Genomic DNA, 23907 nt, shown 5'->3' on the forward strand with positions numbered 1-23907 from the left:
CAATGGGGTGGCCGGGATGTTTGGGTTTGTGAATTTTAGGAAGTAGGTAGAAGTGCGAGGTGTCGGTGGGGTCAGGAGTTTGATGGAGTCAGGTGAAAGGTTTTGTAGGGGGCCTAAAGTTCTGAGGCTTCCTTGAAGCTCCGCCTGGACATCAGGAATGGGATTACCTTGGCAAACTTTGTATGTAGAGTTGTCTGAAAGCTGACGCAGTCCCTCAGCCACATACTCCCGACGATCAAGTACCACGGTCGTGGAACCCTTGTCAGCCAGAAGAATGATGATGGATTGGTCAGCTTCCAGATCACGGATAGCTTTCTTATTGTTTATTGCAAGTGTGTCTTTAGTTATTTGGCAGCACTGAGTTCTTCCAGCAATCAGCTGGAGAAGTAAACGTGTAATTTAAAAGTTAACAGGGATATCATGCCATGTGTGGTTTGACCGTGTAAGGAATGACATATGTATCACACCTATTTTCATTGCCCCACTCTTGTTAAGTCTCTCCTGAAGCTCTGTATTTACTTACTTGATAATACACTTGTTAAGAGCTTGTCCTATCTCTTATAGTCTGACACAGCCTTTCATTAGTGAGCTAAGAATTCTCAGTGAAGTGCCTGAGGTCATCCTTAGCTTTACAGTTGAGGTTACGTTCCAAACAGTACTTGGCAGTTCCGATAAACCCACTATTCACAACAAAAAATTAAGGGAAATAACAAAAAATTGCAACATAAGCTAAGTTAAGGCAAATAATGTTATGTAAGAAACAATGGTATCACACCGATGGATACAGGAGTGCTCATCAATGATGTCATATGCCTGGATTTTTTTTACACAGAATCCACATGTGCTGATAACTAATGAGGCACCCCTGATTTGCTGGTAGTCTCCTGTGGTCCTCTAGTGTGTTCTTGATTTTTGTACATTTTAATTTATCTCTGTTCCTGGTGATGTCCCAAAATTTAATCACATCATCTCATGCAGCAGCCAGTTCATCAAAATGCTTTGCCAGCATCTATCACTTTGGTGAAACAGTCTCTTTAAAACACTCACAGGTAACCAAAGTATATTGACTCTTTGTAACCAACAAGCGAAAAACAACCTGAGAAAATAAGATTGTAGGAGGAGGAGATTAGTGTTTAACGTCCTGTCAACAACGAGGTCATCGGACGGAGCACAAGCTCGGATTAGAGAAGGATTGGGAAGGAAATTGGCTGTGGCCTTTCAAAGGAACCATCCCAGCATTTGCCTGAAATGATTCAGGGAAAACATGGAAAACCTAAATCAGGATGGCCGGAGACTGGTTTGAACTGTCGTCGTCCTGAATGCGAGTCCAGTGTCCTAACCGCTGCACCACCCTGCTCGGTAAAATTTGCATGTTTTAAAAAGCAAGAAGGATGTTGAAAAGTACAGCATGTGATTGGGGAGAAGGGAGGGCATGTAGTTTGAGGTGGGAGTACATTAAAGTCATATAGATTCTTTAAATCTGCGGAAAATTATGAAAACCTGTTTTGTGTTGTTTCCATACTTTTGCATTAGGATTTATATGTATGTTAATCTTCTTAATCCACACACAATATCTCGTTTACCTGATTCCTAAAATTCATAAACTACACAGAATGTGATGATTTCAAAGTTTACATAAAATAGTTTGATAACACTGTAATCAAAGAACTAAGAGAGCAGTTATGAAAGTGTATACAATCAAGTAGCAATAACCTCTCCACTGAATTCAAAACATTTTTCAGTCTCAAACTTCTGTAGATGTGAATACTGGAGAAATTCAGAAGGTGCCATATACAATGAGTAAGGTGGGAAAACAACATACTTGTTTTTCAGATCCTTCAGATTTCCCACTGTCAGAGCACCCTTCTCATTAAGTGCCATGTCTTCACTAAAGATGATATTTTTGTGCTTCAGACCTCTTCTCATGTATTTGTTCATCCATTTTAGCCATATGGCTGTTGTAATGTTTCCCATGTTTTTTTCTGCCATTTGTAAAGACAAAAATAAGAAAAATTCACTTTGTATCACGAAAATCACTATTATATAAAAGCAGTCTCTCCATTTTTTACACACAGCTACTGGTTTGCACTCACTACTTTTATTGCTGTTTGTTTCTGGCGTCAAATGGTGGATCCATTTCTCATGAACATTAACAGGTCAGTGAACAGAATCACTCTGATCCATTTTGAAATACTTCCAACATTGCAGTGAAAATTATTTTTATGTTTTGTTTTGGGCACCATTCAACAATTTCAAGACCTGTCTTCTCCTATTCATATCTTCATACAAAATGTAAAATACCAGAACTCTTTCTTCTGATACACTTATGGCATCATGTATTTCATACACTTTCAGTAAGTGGTGGTTTATTATCATATTGTTCACTTTCTTCATGTGATGTTCTTCATATGGATTGTCTTAAATTCACTGATTCATTGACATATTTTGTTCCATAAATCCCACCATGAACTAGAGCTCTCAGGGATAAGGAACAAGCCAAGCTCTACCTCAACATACAGAAGCAGACTTCACTGAAGTATATTAACAGCAATTCATGACTAGAGCTAATGTACTTGCACTGAAAAGTATGAAAATTACTTCTACATTACTTTATGTAGGCCCATGTATGTGCCATGGTAGTTTGAAAGAAAAAAGATGACTGTCCTTCTTTTACACTACTCAGCTGCTGTTTTTACGTAATCCTTCAAGAAAATTTACTTCACATGTACTGATGTCAATTATGTATACACTGATCAAGATTTGTTTAATATAAACATTAGAGTTATGCAGAATTTGCACACTTGAATCCCAATATTCAGATAAAATATAAGTGTTGTGGCTAACCAGGTATTCTTGTACATTCTTTTTGAATATTTGAGGATTTTCAATTTCCTGTTTGATGTGTAACAGCAGATTGCTGTGGGCTTTTGCACAAACCTCCATTTTGAACCATATGTAGAGATGCAGAGTCTATTTGTAAGTTATTTTTACTTTTACTATTGTGATTGTGAATTGGTGAGGGCACTCAGAAGTCACTCCTGTTATTAACCACAAATACCATTAGGGAGTATACATATTTGACATATATGTCTTAGATCCCTAGGTGCCTGAAAAGACTTCTGCAAGCTCATAGGTTATCAATTTTGTATAGTATTCTTATTGCATACTTCTGTGTGATAAATACCATTTGGACTTGGAGAAGTACCACCATGTTTGAATTTAGCTGTCCCTTTATCAGTTATTGAAAGAGAGGGGGCAGATTCCTTTATTCTTTAAGCACCTTTAATGATCTTCTTATTGGTAACAAACTATCCAAAAGAAAGAATTTCATGATGACAAGGTGTTTGAGTTTATCAGTTTGAACAAAATATGTACAACAAACTACTTTTAAAAGCACTATAAACAAAACTATTGCACAGATAGTTAATGATTAACTTGTATTAATGTGCACCATTTATCTTCATTTTTACTGATACCGTATTTCTGCCATGTCAATAAATTTAGACCTTGTTCTCATACAACGTCTCTCAGCTCATTTTGAGGGACATTATCCACACTCTTTGTCTCCTTGCCCTTCCTAGGGCAGCCTTGTTTACCTTGTTATTGGCTCTTACCTAATAATAGTAAAGTGGATTTCAAGACACAAACAACCTGCCAAATTACTCAGAGTAAGATGTTTGGCTTTTTTCTATTGACAGGACCACCACAGAGTTTTCTGCAAGAAGTAGTTGGTTAACTCAGGTACTTCTTACCCTGATGCAGAAGATATACTGAATTATGATTAGATATCTAGTCATCTGCTTAATTTCTCAAGCAGCAGCCCTAGAGAACTATGCATGCAGAATGCCTGTTTCATCATGTACTTGGTTCACATTCTTCTCAACTTGTTCTAGTCACTTGTTTCACTTCTCAAGTAGCACCACTAAAGAACTATTTAAGAAGGACTTCCTGCATCATCATGTATTTTGTTGACATTCTTCTTTGGATGTTTTTTTCATGCAAACGTTTCTTCTTTTTTTCTCATTTTATTCTTTTAATCTCTCCATCCATTTTTAGCGACAATGAACTGTTATCTGAAAGCCAAGTGTGTAAGAACTTCCCTTATAATCAACAACTGATTAACAATGAGTTCTCCCCATTTCAACTTGTGCCTGTGAAACTTGGATACTACATGAATTCCTGCAAGGGAAATTGTGGATTATGTGGAAAATATGGAGAGATTTATAATAGATCTAAATATTAGGTATTGCAAAAGAGCTGGCAATATTCACTTGTTGATCAAAATCAGCGATGTTCTGCAATGGGTTCACGTGCTGAAATAGGGCAGATGGACAAAACCAGTCAACAAGTAGATGATAAGAAAGAGGAACAGTCCACAACCAAGAGCTCCAGGCCACTGGTACAAGGACATTAAAAAAAGTCCTTAACTTCAATTGGCAGAAGAAAGCTAAAAAAAAAGATACAAATGACACAAACTTTTGACAAACTATTGCTCAACATGATAAGGCTACATCTCATTAGAGACTGGAAATGTTACTAATCAATAAAAGAAAACTTATGAACAGCCTCTTGAGAATGAATTTGTAGATAATTTATACACTAGATGTGAAGCATCCTGATGTTTATCAGAAATGGATGCTAATAAGTGTAATCATTAAACAAGATACAATAAACTATGATACACGATCTCTTATTGTGTGTGTGTGTGGGGGGGGGGGGGGGGGGGGGGGGAATCCGCTTCCGTCTATCTGAGATACATGCATTGTAGATTGCTTCAACTCCTGATGAATATTGGGCAATATGCACTTATATCTGACAGCGGGTTGAATGTTTTGTGGTTGTACTGGGATTCAGAGAGCAAAATAAAGAGGTCAACAATCAAGCATTCATTAAACAAGTCCATAGATAATGAAGAACAGCACTGCTAACCCGAAGTACAACTCAACTAATCATGATAAGTACAAAATTGACAGTATGTTACCTCATATTCTGGCAGGCTGTAAATTCATATTTTGCTGTAGATTATAGTTATAAATTTTAGATTTTACTCCTTCACACATTTTCTCTTTTTTGGTGTTGGTTTCATGAAATACTTGTACTGTCATTGAGTAATATTTTAGTATGAAAAATTTACATTGTGTATTTGATTGTTCATTTCTGTTCTTAGGTACTAAATTGTGAAAGTGTAAGTAAGTCATGTCACCCGTTCCCCAAGATTATGTTTATTTTTGCTGAAGTGTACCAATCTTTTGCTACACAATATATTTTTTTAATAAATCTGAACACATTTAATCTGAAAATAAACTTAGCTAATAGACACGTGGCTTCTATTGAATAAACAATCCAAAATTTATTTTTGTAAATTTTTAGCAGTAATTCTACTCTATCAGTGTTGACATATGTAGTATTGATGTTCACATCTGCCTATTTCCACTGTTGATTGCCGTGACAATGTAGGTAATTAATTCAAGCCCCAGGGTAATCCAAAAGTTCTTTTTTGTTTGTACTTTTTATATTATGAGATGTCTTTTGCATGAAGCAAAGATACAGGTGCTGGAAGCCAAGTGTTCAGAACACTAGATAAAAGACAACAAATTTTCACTCGAAGCTAAACTTTGGAAAGCTGGGTCCACACAGATATTCAATACTTACATTTAAGGTTAGCAGAGACTGGAACTGTTATCAAAATAACTAATTAACTTTCATTCATCAGACAATATGTTCATAATTACTGAAATTAATTTATTACGCAATCAGCGAAACAATAAATCGAAAGGAAAGACACAACTTTGGGATACAAACAGATCAGTACATAATAATACTGAGGACATTGCAATTGCTAGATCCCTATTAGAAGATGAGATTCAATAATTTGATTCCTAGTATTTTGGCACAGTCTGTAATTCTACAGTACTCAAGCAGCGATGAAAATGTAAATAAATAAACATAAAAAATGCATGTGGTAAACATAAAATGAACATTACAAACGAAAGCAATGTCCTCAATGACAATGGCAATATAAAAACATCTAAAACATAAAATAAATATATAAGATAAAATATCATTCTACAAAGTTAATGACACTGTCACAGACGAGTGAAGCATGGCGAGAAATAGGGTTTGGGACACACAGCTGCTCGATGTTTGCCCAGAGTGAACAGTCACCCTGGGTAACCAGCCTGCAAGTCGAGCAGCTATTTGACCCATGCCTATTGTTACTGACAGACACCTTCAACTTCATCTTTGGCTCAATACTGTGGAAAACTTAACTATCATAAACAAATTCTTATAGTGTAATAAAAAAGTACAATGAAAAGTGTTGCAGACCAGGACTTTGGCTTAGCAGATATTACATCTTTAAATATTGCACTTCAATGTCATAAGGTTTATGTCAAGAGGATTTGACATTTTTTAAGTACAACATTAATAGAAATGAAAGTCCCAAGATAGTAAAGTAACATTTTAAAATGGAGTTTCAGAACACACAATATATCATTTTTTATAACTCTTACATTTTCCTTAAAAACAACAGATAAGCGTTACTTTAAAAAACTGGGACAGTTTAAAAATTTGGCTTGCACGTAATATACTACTATCACTACTGTTTGAGAACAACAGCAAAGAGCTAAAAGTGGTGGACTAAATGCTACGGTGCATAAGCAGTCTCTTCCTATGCCCGAGGCTATGCCCAAATGGCCAGCAACAAGAAACGGACATAGCTTTACGAGCAAGCGAAAGAACAATTTCCATGACATAACAGAACAAGTGCCATTATTTTTTTTACCTACAATCCAAACACACTAAATGCACTTTTAAGTAACTCTAAACTAAAATTATTTTTTGTAAAAATAAATAAATATCATAATTATTGTACTGTTTGCTTCAACTATAAAATGTTTCTTCCCTACAAAAGTCAGTTTTTACACAGCTTTTAAGTTTTTTGTGACTGCACAGCAAAGGACTAGTTAGAAAGCGAGCGGGGAAAGAAGCTGCCAGCCCACCTGGAACAACAGATAGTTGGAGGTTGTTGCAAATGCAGGGGAGCAGCTGGTCAAATGACTTAGCCTCAGCTGTACTTTTGGGTGAACTGCTAGCCCCTGTTTGCAAGTATTCCCTGGTGGGAAAGCAGCTATCAACACAATGCAGTCAACATTGACAACAATTGCACAACAACACCAACAGCTAGTAGATGTGTTGAGTTGGGTACTCAACACATGACACTATGGGAAGAATGGCTCTGAGCAGTGAATGATGAGAGCAATTGTTGAGCTACTCTACAACACCGAGGACTAACAGCTATGGTTTAAAAATTAGAATAGCTCTTGGCTGACTGACTCTTCCATGTCTTTTACCAGTTTCAATTCTGTATGACACAAAAGAACTGTAGCCACTAACACCCATCACAAAAGTTTCTTGCCATGGGAGCATATTTGGCAGCTGGGCTTAATTTGGAAGTAAAGTGTGGAAATCAGACCATTGGCTCAGCTGACATTATGAACCAATTTATTACAACTTATTAATCCATTCAGTATAGTTTCTACTGATTTCTTTCCTTTCCTTTATACCAGCACAAATTTACAAACATTCATTCTTGCACAGTGAAAGCACAGTGCAGTTAGCATAATACATTTTAAAGCTAACAAGAATTTACCCAGCATTTGTCATAAACATATGCTCTCTTCAAATTTTGGTCATAACTCACAGTTAAAAATGTCACACTGCAGAATATCTGTCTGGCGCTAGCATACTGACATTCTGCAGTGAACTGGACTTGGGTTGGTATTGTTTATTAGAATTGTAGGCCAAAAGCACCTGCTCTCAACAGCAGGAACCTGATTAGTATTCTGCAGGAAATTCGACTCCCATAACTTTGTACAAGTGTACCACCAGTTACGATGGATTATGACTAGGTAAGGGATTACAAATCCCTTCATGTGGTTGCTGCCACAATAAGTGTTCTGTCTCCTCTTTGTGTCTCACCGTTTGTGCATTCCTCTGATTTATGAAGGAAATATCAGTGAAAGTGTGCATGAATTTGATAAATATCAGGTCATACTGTACAACAAATATCTTACAATTTATGGTCTAGTATCACTTTACCGGTTTAAAAATGTACGATGTATCCTTCAAAAATGTTTACATACATACATACATACATACATATGTATTTAGTACAAACATCTAAAAATTTTTCTTTATACATTTATATTAATAGTATATGTATTATTTATAGTAAGATGTTACTTTATAACACTGAATATTTTGCTTTCATCTATTTTATTCCAAATAAATGCTTGTGCAAACTGCCACAATAAACAACAAGGAACACCCGTAAATCTGTGCACACCTAACACATCGCGTCACCATTCGGGTGACAGTAGGCCTCACCAATAGTGGAAGCATAGAACCGTGCTTTGGAAAAGCGAATTGAGCTTTGCTCATTATTTATACAATGTAGACTATATATTTTTATACCTGTAAGTGCAAAGAATGTTGACCACGGATAAGCCTTATGCTCATCCCAGCCACCTTTAAGTACACGTTATCCTCAGAGGTGCATCAACAGAAATGTCTCTCAAGTTCAACAAAGTAGCAGTTACTGCATTTACTTTCACATAAAAGCGTGTGGCAGTAATGAGCACAACAGGAAAGAAGACCTGTTGATTTGTCATGTAACTGCCCCTATCGTACTTACAATTACAGAATATTCTTATCATTATGTTGTAATATTCAAAAATCCAAGACTTTAACTACAACTGACACTGATATCACTATGCTGAGGTTAGGATGAGAGAAACAGGGCAGCAATGCTAAAAGTTAGTTTCCTAAAAGGCAGTCATTTTGTTACCATGGGAACAGCAACTAGGCAACTTCTGGAGACAGAAAAAAATAAGTATACATTTCTTTATATTTATACATAATTGTCTAGATTTAGGCAGTAGCCATGTTGAGTTCCCACAGGAACAACATTAGGCAGCTATCTTGTTGCCATGGGAACTGAACTGTGGTAAACATTTTGCCTCATTTTCAGTTGGAAAACAAACACACGGCTATCTAGGCAGCAACCTGGAATCGACCAGGGTTGAAGTCCGGATTGACGAAGGAGAAGCCCTGGAACTCATCTTGGTTAATGGCACGTAGTACATCAGGGTTTACTGGAGTTAAGACAGGCTCCTCCTTCGTGAACTCAGCATCAAAGTTGAGTGCATCCTTTTTGCTTTTCTGCAATACAACATAAAACATTTTATCACACTCTGCAATTAAGTTTTTGCTATTTTATGGCAAATGAGATCACAAGGTAAGAATTACTACACGAATTGAATCACAATAATTCAATTAATTCATGTATCCATACTTACAACTCCAAAGAGTCAATAATTTTGTAGAACCCCCCAGCGACGTGGAACAATTGGGGATATACTTGGGTTCATTGAAAAGCAATGCACAACACTTTTCTGTGATTTAATTTTTATTACTAAGGAGGGAAAATGTACAGTGGCTGCACACACATTCTGGAAAATTAGATGTAGTTAATTTTTTATGTACAAAAGGACTCAGATGCAGTGGAATTCACACTGAAAGAGTCAGGCTGTATGTGGTAGGTGGCATGAGCCATAGCAAAATCTTTAGGTCGTGTATGTTCTTCATCCCAAACCATCTCAGCCCAACTGATTACCAATTTTCCATGTGTTTCGTATTTATGACAACACCACTGAGCATGTGAGACATTGAGCAAATGGTTGTGAATTACCACAGAATTCATCTGCAAATCTTGGCACAGATATTCAGTATTTGAAATTACAAGATGGAATGGCTAGCCAGTGCTTACTTTCAGAAGTAGTACAGCCAGTTGCAGCCACTTATCATGTGCTTACGTGGTAAACATCACATGGTAAACATCACACTAAAATTATGTCATTTCTCTTTAAATGTGAGCCTGAAATTGCACTAAAATTATGCCATTTCTCCTCATATATGCACTGATGTGCAAATAAAACCTACGAAAATATGTTTTATAGTGCTCTCTCTGTGAAAACTAGAAACCGGTGTCAAGTGCTGAATGATCAACTCAGAGAAGGGATGCAGCTTTATGTTTTTGACTGTGCATCTTTTGATATGATGTCATCCCCGCTGGCACTAAGGGAGCTAGATTTCTCACAGCACCAGGTCAGTATTTTTCTTTGAAAGCATGTGTAAAGTATTGGGCAAGCAACATAGCCAATTCTGCAGATGATCTGCTAATAAGGCCCTCTTCCAGTAGATCTGTGGAAGAGAAAGTATGAGTTAAAGAATTAGGTACACCTACTCCCCATTAGCGACATTATATTCCTACAAAATATTGAACAGTGGACTACTCAAATAATCATGTAGCAAACTACTATGTGTCATAACAGGCAGTACACTGTGACTGGAGCTCATGTATCATGCACACACAGAACAGATAGTGGCTCTAAGCATTATAATAGTTGCACAGTGTTTACTTTCTACACACCTGCATATCATTTGGAGAAGAGACGTGCAATTGGACAATAAACACTGCAGCCAGAGAAGAAAAAACTGAAAGGATCCTGATTTATGGAGAATGTAGGAGGAATGTTGAGGCTGCTGTTGCCTTTTATGCTGAGCATTTTCCTGAGAAAGCTTGCTTTTGTTTGTTCTTTTACAAGGTTGTGAATGCCTTTATGTCTGATGGCAGCATACAGACCGGCAAAAGGAAATGAAGCAAATGTGTTTACAGGATAAGCTAATGAAATAGCTATACCAGTGGCAGTGCACTACAACCCATGGATAAATGCTTGGTAATTACACCACAATTCCAGTACATCCGTAGGTAATACTGTCACAATAAGATATTGTCATAAGTACATTGGTGTCCAAAATTAAAACTACTAACCGCTGTTTACCAACCCTATTTCTACTTCATGATATAGTCATACAAACTGTCAACAGATGTCCATATTATCATGTTTTGCATGCTATATGTCATTCTGGTCAACAGACAACCACACGAACGATGACAGAAGGGCACCTATCAAGCCATTTAGTGTTTGCTGTGTACACCGATAGAGATGGTGCAGTGTGGCATAGAGATGACACCTACCAGACAGTCTGTGGTGGAGGGCCGTAGGAAAAATGGAAGCAGCCAGTTGCAACCTGATGTGGCCTGATGGCTTAATGTGAATCATTCTGTTGCTTCTTGGATGTGGCAACAGTTTATAGAGACCAAAATGCAAAACTGTGTCCCGAAGACTAGGGTAGGACTGACCGCATGCTGCATCAGGAAGAGAGGCTGTAATGGCACAGCAGTGCCACCTTAGTATTGAACGGCAACTGGCATCTGACCTCACAGCATCCACAGGACATGTTGTATCAAGGTAAACAATGTACAGAAGGCTTTGACAGAGTGGCCTTTATTGTAGGAGATCTGTTGTACGTGTACCTCTGACATGCCCTCACAGATAGGAACGTCTAGAGTGGAGTCGTCAACATTCCACCAGGAGGGTCAAACTGAGGGCCAATGTTCTTTTCACAGATAAGTCCCAGTTTGGTCTGGAGAGTGATTCACAGCAGATTCACATCTGGAGGGAACGTGGAATGTACAGCACAGGTGGCTGATATTTTCTTGGGAATGAAATTTACGCACACATGGCATGGCCGCTTGCTCTCCCAATTTGAACCCCATAGATCACATATGGGATGCACTAGGGAGATGGGCTGTATTGCATCAGCATCCACCAACCACTTTACAAGACTTGCGAGCAGCTCTGCAGGAAGAATGGGCATTATTGGCTTGTCATAAGATTAATGATATCATCTACAGCATGTACCATTGTTACAGGCCTTAACTGGTACCAGAGGTGGTCACACTTCTTACTGAACACATTAGCCTGTTGTCAAAATGTGTGTGCAAATTTGTTAAGTTGAGAAAAATGAAAAACATTTTTGTCTGCTGTTACAGATGTTGCAGCTGTTCATATTCTTTATTCTTTACATTGTTTCTACTTTACTAACATTTGTTTATAATGTTTTGTGGCAAAATAAACACTACCTTGCAAAATTTCCATTTGTTCCCTTAATTTTGGACACCAGTGTATCATCCTTACCGCATATTAGAGCATTAAGAAGTTCAAGGTGCTGATTTATGACCCCCACATTCTTTATTGAGGTACTATTTTCTGATGAGTCTACATTCACAAACCATGGTTGTGTTAACCGGCATAATATGCATTACTGGAGTGTAGACAATCCCCAAAGGTTAAGGCAAGTTGACCATAAACACCCTTGGTTGGTTAATGTATGGTGTGGCATCATGGGGAACAAACTCATTGGTCTGTATTTTATCGATGGCACATCAAATGGATGCAAATATCAAATGTGTTTGGAACAGGAAATACCAGTGCTACTGCAGGATGCTGACTGGACATTCAACAACATATGTGGTTTCAGCATGATGGTTGCCCAGTGTCTTATGCAATGAAGCTTTGGGGGTTATAGACTGTGTTTACATTGTTGGGTCGATCAGCAGAGGTGGCCCTATTTATTGGCCCACTAGGTCGCTGGATTTGACATTACTGGTATTCTTTCTATGTGGATATTTAAAAGATAAGGTGTACCAACAAGTGCCCACCAGAAGTGAGGACATGGTTAACAACTTCAGAAATGACTATGCTGACATTACTGAAAATATACATGTGTCCTGTGTACAGTCATTTGAAAAGCGGTTCACTAAGTGTACTGAAGCTGGTGCTAATACACTCCTGGAAATGGAAAAAAGAACACATTGACACCAGTGTGTCAGACCCACCATATTTGCTCCGGACACTGCGAGAGGGCTGTACAAGCAATGATCACACGCGCGGCACAGCGGACACACCAGGAACCGCGGTTTTGGCCGTCGAATGGCGCTAGCTGCGCAGCATTTGTGCACCGCCGCCGTCAGTGTCAGCCAGTTTGCCGTGGCATACGGAGCTCCATCGCAGTCTTTAACACTGGTAGCATGCCGCGACAGTGTGGACGTGAACCGTATGTGCAGTTGACGGACTTTGAGCGAGGGCGTATAGTGGGCATGCGGGAGGCCGGGTGGACGTACCGCCGAATTGCTCAACACGTGGGGCGTGAGGTCTCCACAGTACATCGATGTTGTCGCCAGTGGTCGGCGAAAGGTGCACGTGCCCGTCGACCTGGGATCGGACCGCAGCGACGCACGGATGCACTCCAAGACCGTAGGATCCTACGCAGTGCCATAGGGGACCGCACCGCCACTTCCCAGCAAATTAGGGACACTGTTGCTCCTGGGGTATCGGCGAGGACCATTCGCAACCGTCTCCATGAAGCTGGGCTACGGTCCCGCACACCGTTAGGCCGTCTTCCGCTATCGCCCCAACATCGTGCAGCCCGCCTCCAGTGGTGTCGCGACAGGTGTGAATGGAGGGACGAATGGAGACGTGTCGTCTTCAGCGATGAGAGTCGCTTCTGCCTTGGTGCCAATGATGGTCGTATGCGTGTTTGGCGCCGTGCAGGTGAGCGCCACAATCAGGACTGCATACAACTGAGGCACACAGGGCCAACACCCGGCATCATGGTGTGGGGAGCGATCTCCTACACTGGCCGTACACCTCTGGTGATCGTCGAGGGGACACTGAATAGTGCACGGTACATCCAAACCGTCGTCGTACCCATGATTCTACCATTCCTAGACCAGCAAGGGAACTTGCTGTTCCAACAGGACAATGCACGTCTGCATGTATCCCGTGCCACCCAACGTGCTCTAGAAGGTGTAAGTCAACTACCCTGGCCAGCAAGATTTCCGGATCTGTCCCCCATTGAGCATGTTTGGGACTGGATGAAGCGTTGTCTCACATAGTCTGCACGTCCAGCACGAACGCTGGTCCAACTGAGGTGCCAGGTGGAAATGGCATGGCAAGCCGTTCCACAGGACTACATCCAGCATCTCCACGATCATCTCCATGGGAGAATAGCAGCCTGCATTGATGCGAAAGGTGGATATACACTGTACTAGTGCCGACATTGTGCATGCTCTGTTGCCTGCGTCTGTGTGCCCGTGGTTCTGTCAGTGTGATCATGTGATGTATCTGACCCCAGGAATGTGTCAAGAAAGTTTCCCCTTCCTGGGACAATGAATTCACGGTGTTCTTATTTCAATTTCCAGGAGTGTATGTTTGAACACTTACTCTAAAAGTAGAATAGTGTTCACCTTGAGCCTCAGCCACAGTGGTGCATTGAGAAGTCCCATGTTCAATACATTGGAACAATACAGCAATGCGAGTAGGATTTCCAATTAGAAGTTATGAAATACTGGTCTGTCCTATCTTCACAGCATGGAGGTGAGTCCCATGTGCTATTGGATTTTCAAGGACCATTGAGTAGCATGTCATAAATTAAGATTATGTATCCACTTCTGTTCCTTTGAGTACATCACCTTCTTTGGTGAAATGAAGAAAATGCTTCAGATAAAATGTATGTAGATTTTGTCATAGAATTGCAATCTGCAATTTAAAAAAAATGGGGGTTCCCTTTGAGGATTTCAAAGTTACTCCCCACAACCCATGCACGGGGTATGCTGAAGGTGTCATTGGATGTCCCTCTGTGAGATAAACAAATTGGAATCATAACTTTTTTTGATCCAATGTGTAGTTTTTGATATATTTCATTGTCTTCATTTAAAATGAACACCTTGCATATCAATTCAGTTACAATTACCACCTTTGTAAGACAAAAGGCGTTAAAAAAAAGTGTGCATGTGAGGACATTTACTATGAAAGTGAGTGAAAAGAGTTCAACGTGCAGGTGTGATATTCACAATGGAATTTTTTTGCTTTCCATGTTTGTTATTCAGGAACAGTGATGCTATGGATATAGGGAGTGTGAAATATCTAGAATAAAAATAAATAATTAATAAAAATACACAGCAGAAATCACAAACACGCAAACAACATACTTAATATTAGTGCACTAGGTAAAGCCAAAATCACATTAATACTAGCTAACGCATATCATGATGACATAGTGAAGCACAATCTGTTTATTTTTGTAATATTGTAACATACTAGTAAAATTATGCATGAGCCACCAGCGAGTACAGCCAGTATATATATGTGTAGAAATACAAAAAACAGTCACAGTCTTTGGAACTTACTTGAGCAGGACTGGGGAGGAGGTTGGGGAAGGTTAGAAAGATCCCAGGATTAGACGGACCCACCTGTTGTGAGGATGAGTCTTCATTTGTCCTCACAACACTTGGACACCTCTCATTCTGGTGTCTGAGTGAGCTATTCTCCATTTCTAACCCCTCCCAGCCTATCCCCATTTCTTTCACAAGTCATGGATCATTAACTCTGACAGCTAGGATAGTTTTCTGTGCTTTTATATGCATCCATCAGCCATATTAATGATCTTTTCTTCTGAAGGTCATTTATGGCCAGATGTTCTGAATCATAATTTTATGGTTTTCTCTTTTTTCCCTTTTGATACACATTTAGTATACTACACTACTGGCCATTAAAATTGCTACACCATGAAGATGACATGCTACAGATGCAAAATTTAAAAGACAGGAAGAAGATGCTGTGATATGCAAATGATTAGCATTCACACAAGGTTGGCACCGGTGGCGACACCTACAACATGCTGACATGAGGAAAGTTTCCAACCAATTTCTCATACACAAACAGCAGTTGACCTGCGTTGCCTGGTGAAACATTGTTGTGATGCCTCGTGTAAGGAGGAGAAATGCGTACCGTCACATTTTCGACTTTGATAGAAGTCAGATTGTAGCCTATCCCGATTGTGGTTTATTGTATTGCAAAATTGCTGCTCGTGTTCATTGAGATCCAATGACTGTTAGCAGAATATGGAATCGGTGGGTTCAGGAGGGTAATACGAAACGCCGTGCTGGATCCCAATGGCCTCGTATCACTAGCGGTCGAGATGACAGGCATCTTATCCACATGGCTGTAACGGATCGTGGCACGTCTCGATCCCTGAGCCAACAGATGAGGATTTTTGCAAGACAACAACCATCTGCATGAACAGTTTGACAATGTTTGCAGCAGAATGGACTATCAGCTCAGAGACCATTGCTGTGGTTACCCTTGACACTGCATCACAGACTGGAGCGCCTGCGATGGTGTACTCAACGACGAACCTGGGTGCACAAATGGCAAAACGTCATTTTTTTGGATGAATCGAGATTTTGTTTACAGCATCATGATGGTCGCATCTGTATTAGGTGACATCATGGTGAATGCACATTGAAAGCGTGTATTTGTCATCGCCATACTGGCATATCACCCGGCATGATGGTATGGGGTGCCATTGGTTACACGTCTCTGTCACCTCTTGTTCGCATTGACGGCACTTTGAACAGTGGACATTACATTTCAGATGTGTTATGACCCATGGCTCTACCCTTCATTTGATCCCTGTGAAACCCTACATTTCAGCAGAATAATGCACGACTGCATGTTGCAGGTCCTGTACGGGCCTTTCTGAATACAGAAAATGTTCGACTGCTGCCCTGACCAGCACATTCTCCAGATCTCTCACCAATTGAAAATGTCTGGTCAATGGTGGCCAAGCAACTGGCTCATCACAATACGCCAGTTACTACTCTTGATGAACTGTAGTTTTGTGTTGAAGCTGCATGAGTAGCTGTACCTGTACACACCATCCAAGCTCTGTTTGACTCAATGCCCAGGCATATCAAGGCCATTATTATGGCCAGAGGTGGTTGTTCTGGGTACTGATTTCTCAGGATCTATGCACCAAAATTGCATGAAAATGTAATCACATGTCAGTTCTAGTATAATATATGTGTCCAATGAATACCCGTTTATCATCTGCATTTCTTCTTGGTGTAGCAGTTTTAATGGCCAGTAGTGTATAATTTGTCACACTGTGCATGGGCAGTTCCATTAAACAAAAGTCAATACCTAATTAGGTGATGAAAAACCTGACAGATGGCCTCAATTGCCAGGGGATGGTGGCATTCATACAATCACTTAGAAGATGGCACAGCTGCTGACCATGACTTTCTGGGAGGAATAGCAACTGGTGATGAATCCTGGATGCATCAAAAATTGAAGCAGACTTTCAGTATGCAAGCACTCTCCTCAGGCATTGGAGAAGTTCAAAGTTGCACCCTTTGAAGTTACTTAAATGTCTTGTGACTGAGTTTCTGTGCATTATGTCCCAACTGAGCCCTCATATCTGTTATTGGTGATCATTCGTATGTTAAGAGAAAAATCACAGGTGAAATTCCAACAGTGTGGAAAAAGCTGTAACTAATAATTATATACAGGTAAATTTAAACAGTACACAGGCAACTAAGAGGGAAGTTGGCATTGAATTTTCACACTACATTGTCATAAATATGCCAAAGTCTGCAGAATGAAGCTCTTATTTTTCCACAGCATGTTTTCACTTTGAAGAAAAATCAAATTTGGGACATGAACTACAATGTCCATTTCTTTGTTTTGTGCCTTTCTATTGTTCAACACTTCTTCTACATAGTGAGTGTTTATGTTTTAATAGCATTTCTAAGATTAATTAGAGTTGGCTTATGCATTTTTTGAGGGCACCTTCAGTATCCTAACTGCACACAAAAAGGCAAAAAAATTAGTATTGGATGTAAATAGCAGACTGATACTGCCTTCAATCTCTTTTATTTACTATTTTTATTTTTTTCCCTAGTCCCTGTGACTGTGTGAGCCAAAGCTACTCAGTAATGGAATGAGTCATAACATAATCACAAAAAGACAATACCAACTTCAAAAAACTAAAATAAAATATCAGTAGTAGTGTATACAAATACACAACACTCTACAGCAAAAGTTTCAAAGCTGCTCCAGAAAACTTATTTACAGAATAAACAGTGTATGCCACAAGGGAAGCTTTCCATTTTAGGTTTGAAAGTCTATAGTTTATCGCATCAGTTTTTTTAGGTCTTCTGAAAGCTCATTGAAAACTGAATCAGCAAAATAGTGCACATCATTCTATACAATGCTTAAGGAAGTGTTGCCCAAGTGGCAGTATATTTTCTTCAGTCAAGTACTCATTAAGTGGAAGTTGCAGTCCATTTTGAACAAGTCCCTTTTATTATCCAAATTAGAACTGAGTAACACTCTGAAACAATTTCACATACTGAAATTACAGATCATTTTGATAACCATTTTGTCCATTCACATGATACCAGAAGCAAAGAAAATTTTATGCTCCCCACCCATCGCCTCAGACTGTATGCCCAGGGACCTCAATACATGGGAATGAAAATTTGTAATAAATTAAAAGGGAACAATGTGATGCAGATGAATTTAGGTTTACTTTAGAGAAAGCTATTTGAGGTACTGACACTGAAGTGTTATTACTCAGTGGATGAATTCATGCAGGGTTTGTGTTGGGTTTGCGTATTTAGGGGAGCATGAAGAAGTTGGGTGTGTAGGGTGTTGTTGGTGTGAGGAGATATATCGTCTCGGCTGAGACGTTCTGGGAAGGGCCTAAGGATTTCAGTAAGGACTGGAGGTTATGTTGGACTCCCAGGATGGGATCACTCTGGCAGGGCTTGTAGTTGGAGCATCATAACAGTGGTGGAACCTTTGTCTACAGGGAGGATGATTATGCCAGGATCTGCTGTTAGGTTGCTAACCACCCACCCCCAGTCCCTCTTCCTACCTCTCACCTCCCTTTTCATTTACCCGCTCCATTTGACACTACCCCAACCAGAACCAGTCCACCTGCCAAAAAATAGCATTAGCATTGTTAGTGGCAGCATGCCTCTGAATTGCTTCACTGTCTTCCTGTAATCTGACCTGGTAGTTATCTCCCACACTCAAGCAGTACTCAAGAAAGGGTCACATTACTGTTCTATACGTGGTCTCTTTTATAGATGAGCTACACCATCCCAAAATTCTGCCAATAAACCGAAGTCGGCCATTCGCCTTTGCTACTATTGCCCTTCATGCTCATTCTATTTCATATTGCTCTGCAACATTATGCCTAGATATTTAATTGAAGTGACTGTGTCAAGTGGCACACTACTAGTGTTGTATTCCAGAGTTACAAGATTGTTTTTCTTATTCATCTGCATTAACTTACATTTTTCGAGAGGAAGCTGCCCTTCATCACACCAACTGGAAATTCTGTCCACATTTACATGTATCCTTCTACAGTCACCTTCCTGTACACTACAATCTCATCAGCAAACAGCCTCAAATTGCTGCTCATGCTGTCCATCACATCACTTATGCATTCTGATTATGCTTTTGTTCATTGAGAAGAATGTACTGGGTCCTTTGAGCCACTCATATCTGGGAACCTAATCCATATGCTTTTACCTTTATGAACAGTCTTCTGCAGTGGGGCACCAAGTCAAACACATTCTGGAAATCTAGGAATATGGAATCTGCCTGTTACCCACTATCCATGGATCGCAGATATCATATGAGAAAATTACAAGCTGAGTTTCGCATGATTGATGCTTTTGAAATGCATGCTGATCTGTGGACAGAAGCTTCTCTGTGTCACAAGGAAATTGATTATGTTCAGACTCAGAATATGTTTAAAATTTTTGCACCAGATTGACAATAAGGATATTGGTATGTAATTTTGTAGGTCCATTCTTGTACATTCTTATATCTTGGAGTTACCTGCGCATTTTAGAGGTGCTTGGGACTTTGCTTTCAGTTGTTTCTCTATGCCAGGGATGTCTACTATTATGTCCTCCATTTAGGAGTCTGTTTGACAGTCAAACTATGGCATGTTTGTATGTTTCTCCTGCATCACTGATTTCTTCATGTCAAATTTAAAACTTCAACATTCCTTTTGCTGTCTTCTACTGTCATACCAGAGTCGCCAATGAGTGACTGGATAGAAGCCCTTTGACCTTTTTAACAAGCATTTGTAGGACCAGATTTTCTTGGTTCGGCAGGGTCTCTTGCTAAGGTATGACAGAAGAAGTTGTTGTATATTTCATGCATCAATCTTTTTAGAGATGGCAGTTGTCATTTGTACATTCCTTTTTAAACCAAGAGTGCAACAGTTGTTGTTTCCTAAGCATATTTTGTTATTGAACCACAGTGGGTCCGTTCTGCCCTTAATCTAGTTATCTGGCACATATTTATCTAGTATGATTTACAATCAGTTTAAACTTTGCCCATAAGTCTACTTTGTGCATCACATTGGAACTAAATGAAGTCCACTTATTTTCTAAGAATGATGGGAACCCCTGCTTGCCTCCTTTTTCTGGCAAAAATACTCTCTTAGCCTTCTTCTTGGATTTATTAGCTTTAGTTACCATATTCACTATGATGACATCGTTATCACTTATCCCTGCCTCTGCCTCTATACTGAAACTCTCGGTAGTTAGCCACCAGCCTCCATTGGTGATGCATCAGGAGAACAGCAAATCACATATTTAGCTTTTTCTTCTTGCTTTCATAAGTTAACAGTGAGTGCATCCAGTGTGTGGATACAGATGGAGTTGGTGACAGTTCGCAAGCAGTTGTAGACACTTAAGGCTGCAGTCAGCCATCTGCAGGCTGATGCCTTGGTGTGTCACAGTGGCACATAAGATGTGTCACATGGTAGACCTCAGGTGTCTGTTGTTTTGCCCATGGTCTCTACAGCCGAGACACCTCCTAGGGTATTTGACGTGGTAGATCTGCCCTCACAGCAGGATGAATGGCAGGTGGTAACATATTTGAGTTGCAATGTGAAGGCTGACCATCTCTTCCCCCCACCCCCCACCTCCTGCCCCCCCTCCTCTTCCTGTTCACCCTGTGCTGTGGACAGGTGGCTGCCCCTTCAGTAGGGCCAGAAGAGGCACACTGGAAGAGGAGTTTATTAGTTACTGGGAACTCCTATTTTAGGTGCACTATAGAGTCCCTTAGGCAAACAGCATCCCAGACCAAAAAGAAGTTCAATGTGTGCTTTGTCTGTCTGTCAGAGGGCCTTGTACAAGATGTGGGGGGTCCCTGCCTATAACTATCAAGGGTGCAAGGTGTAGTCTGTAAGTTGGGACTCATGTGGAGACCAATGATGCTTGGATTTGGTGGCCATCCTCATTTCGTATGGGTGGTTGGTGAAAGTGTTGAAGACTGCTAGCTTCCCTTGCAGGGTACAAGTAGAGCACACAATTTCCAGATTTGTTCCCCGAGTTTGTCAGGAACCTTTGGTTTGAAGCTGAGTGGAAATTCTCAACAAAGGCTCCATCAATTCTATGATGATCTTGGCTTCAGATTTTTGGACCTGCTTTATGGTGTGGTGAATTGTAGGACTTCTCTGGATAGCACACGGGTGCATTACACAAAGGAAGCAGCTACTTGGATGACATGATACTTGTGGAGTGCAAAGATGTCTTTTTAGATTAGGTGGGCTTGAGGTCCTCTCATGAATGCCCACCTGCTGACATGCAGAGAGTGAAATCTTATCTCGTACAAAGTGAAGACACTTTGGCTTTCAAATTTTAACAATAAATTGTAGATGTATTCATATCAAAGATCCTCAATTTTCTGCCCTCATGGAAAGTTGTCATGCTTAAATTATTCTTGGGACCAAGAGCTGGCTAAAATCTGAAGTAGAAAGTTCCAAAATATTCAGCAAGGAATGGAATGTATATAGAAAAGGTAGGTTACCATAGGAGGATGATTGTTTATTGCAGTCGACACAAATATCGCATCTATCAACGTTAAAACTGAGTCTGACTGTGAAGTCATCTGGATGTGAGTAATAGGCCTAGCTGAATTAAAGTTAATTATCAGACTTTTTTACTGGCCACCAGTTTTCATGATAACAGTTGCTAAGAATGTCTACACTCAGTAGCACAGAAATACCCAGATTGTGCGACGTTAGTTGGAGGTGACTTTACCTAGTAGAGACTGGGATGTCTATGGATTCATTACAGATGGCACAGTCAGTCAGTCTTGTGAAGTACATGTGAACACATTTTCTGGAAACTGTCTTGAGCAGCTAGTTTGAGAGCCCAAATATAATGTAAATATTTTAGACATTGTAGGTATGAACAGACCTGATCTTCCTGACAGTGTCAGTATAGAGACAGGGACCAGACATCATGATGTCATCATAGTGATAATTGTTACTTAAGTTACTAAATCCTTCAAGAAGGGTAGCAGATTGTTCATGCTAGAAAGAGTAGATAAGCAGCTGTTAGGGTCCCACTTAGACAATGAATGAGCATAATTTAGTTCAAATATGATTAACATAGAGGAATTATGGGAAAGTTTAAACTTGTAGTACTTCGAGATTTCGGAGGAAATTCTAGAATCACTTGGCCTTCCAATGTTTTGAACATCCGATATTTTAGATACGAATAGGAGAAATAAATCAGCCAACTGTGCATAATTTATTTGTATGTGCAGATCAAAAAGAACAGCCACGAGGAAAAAGATGGACACGGTAGCCAAATGGTTGCAGACAAGTACTTTCCGTATGGTCCAGAGTTTCGTGTACGGGCAATGAAGAACAGGAAAATTTTATGTAGTATTCTGTGTTCTTTAATGTCTGTAAAAAGACAAGTGAATGGTTGAAAGCAGTTTCCTAAGGACACTTATGTGTTGGACTTGAATGAGAATAGAGACTTTTAAATTTTTTTGTGTCTCGGTTATGATCGAAGTGAGGCACATGTAAGCTATTTTGCGAAGTGTAAATGATTCTAATGTTCAAAGAATGAGATAGCTTGTCACAGTTATTATTTATGACTGTTGAAAATATATTGTGATTGAACTGAAAAGTATTCTATGAGTACACAAATTATTTCAAGAATAGAAAAGTAGTTAGCAAATTCCCTTAACCAGCAACATATCTTTCGAGAAAAAGCTGATGGGAGACTGATGTAGCGGATTAACCTGAGAAGAGGATTTGGTATGCATAATGGGCAAGTTAACTGAATTGAGAGATGTGGAGAGTCTTGCACCCCAGCACCACATTGTCTCTGGATGTCTTTCGGAGAACTTAGAATGTGGTGACCGTGACAGGACCCAAAGAAAATGGGAATTTTATGACAGAAATGGGAAGAAGATATGAGTTGCCATAGCAACCGGACTCAACAAGATATGAGAACTGTTTCCAATAGTAGTACTGAGTCCAATAAACCAGTGGAAGAAAGTTGTGAGTGCAACGCAGTAAAAGACTTGAGAAGTGAAGAAAACTGGAAAGAAGACCTCAATCTTTCGACTAAGAAGATCGGGTGTGTTAAGTAAGCAGTCTTCACACACATACATCACACTGACGCCAATGCAGTAACCAGCCACCGACACCGACTGCACCAGTTGCTGCTCACCAGTGCTGACTCTATGTCCGCTCACTGTTGGCAATGCTGAAACCAACATTTGATGCCGCTGGCAGTGCTATCCACCGGTGCTCATTACACAATCACTCAGTTTTCCACACCGGGTGAGTGTGTGTGTGGGGGGGGGGGGGGGGGAACAGCAACATTATTACTCTAGTAAGAAGTGTTACAAAATACTGTGGGGTGAACTTTTACTGTGTAATTGGTATAATTGAAATTAGTCTCAGATGCTCACAAGAGCTAAAGTCTACAGAAGAATGGACAGTATACAACCAGTAGGAGATACATCAGTACCAGCCAAGGCTATGAGAATTGCTAAAGAAGGGCCTGACTTGTCTGCATTAGTAAATTTAATTAAATCCCAGAATGAAGCTATAACTAGATTAGACGCCAAGTTAGAAGCACAGAGTGCAATTTCAAATACTCAAATTGCCTCTTTGATGACTGAAATAAGTATTACTTTAATTGAAAAGCTAGAAGCACAGGGTGAAGCTTTAGATTCTAAGTTTGATGTATTAAATGATAAAGTGGAGAATTTTCAATTAAACTTAAATACTGAATTAAGTAATTCCTTAACTGTCCAG

The 23907-nt window shown here is 39.8% G+C and overlaps 1 protein-coding gene across 2 annotated transcripts in view; it reads right to left on the reverse strand.

Moving 5' to 3' along the window:
* Nucleotides 1–5721: 5721 nt before the first annotated feature.
* Nucleotides 5722–23907, reverse strand: part of LOC126361442 (calcium-independent protein kinase C) — a 219019-nt gene continuing 200833 nt past the window's right edge. For both annotated transcript variants that reach the window (XM_050007790.1, XM_050007792.1), the window contains exon 14: nucleotides 5722–9222. In XM_050007790.1, coding sequence (XP_049863747.1) covers nucleotides 9055–9222 — 168 coding nt within the window. In that variant the 3' untranslated portion in view covers nucleotides 5722–9054. The remainder of the gene's footprint in view (nucleotides 9223–23907) is intronic.

The sequence above is a fragment of the Schistocerca gregaria genome, chromosome 1, assembly GCF_023897955.1.
Source record: "Schistocerca gregaria isolate iqSchGreg1 chromosome 1, iqSchGreg1.2, whole genome shotgun sequence".
Taxonomy (NCBI): domain Eukaryota; kingdom Metazoa; phylum Arthropoda; class Insecta; order Orthoptera; family Acrididae; genus Schistocerca; species Schistocerca gregaria.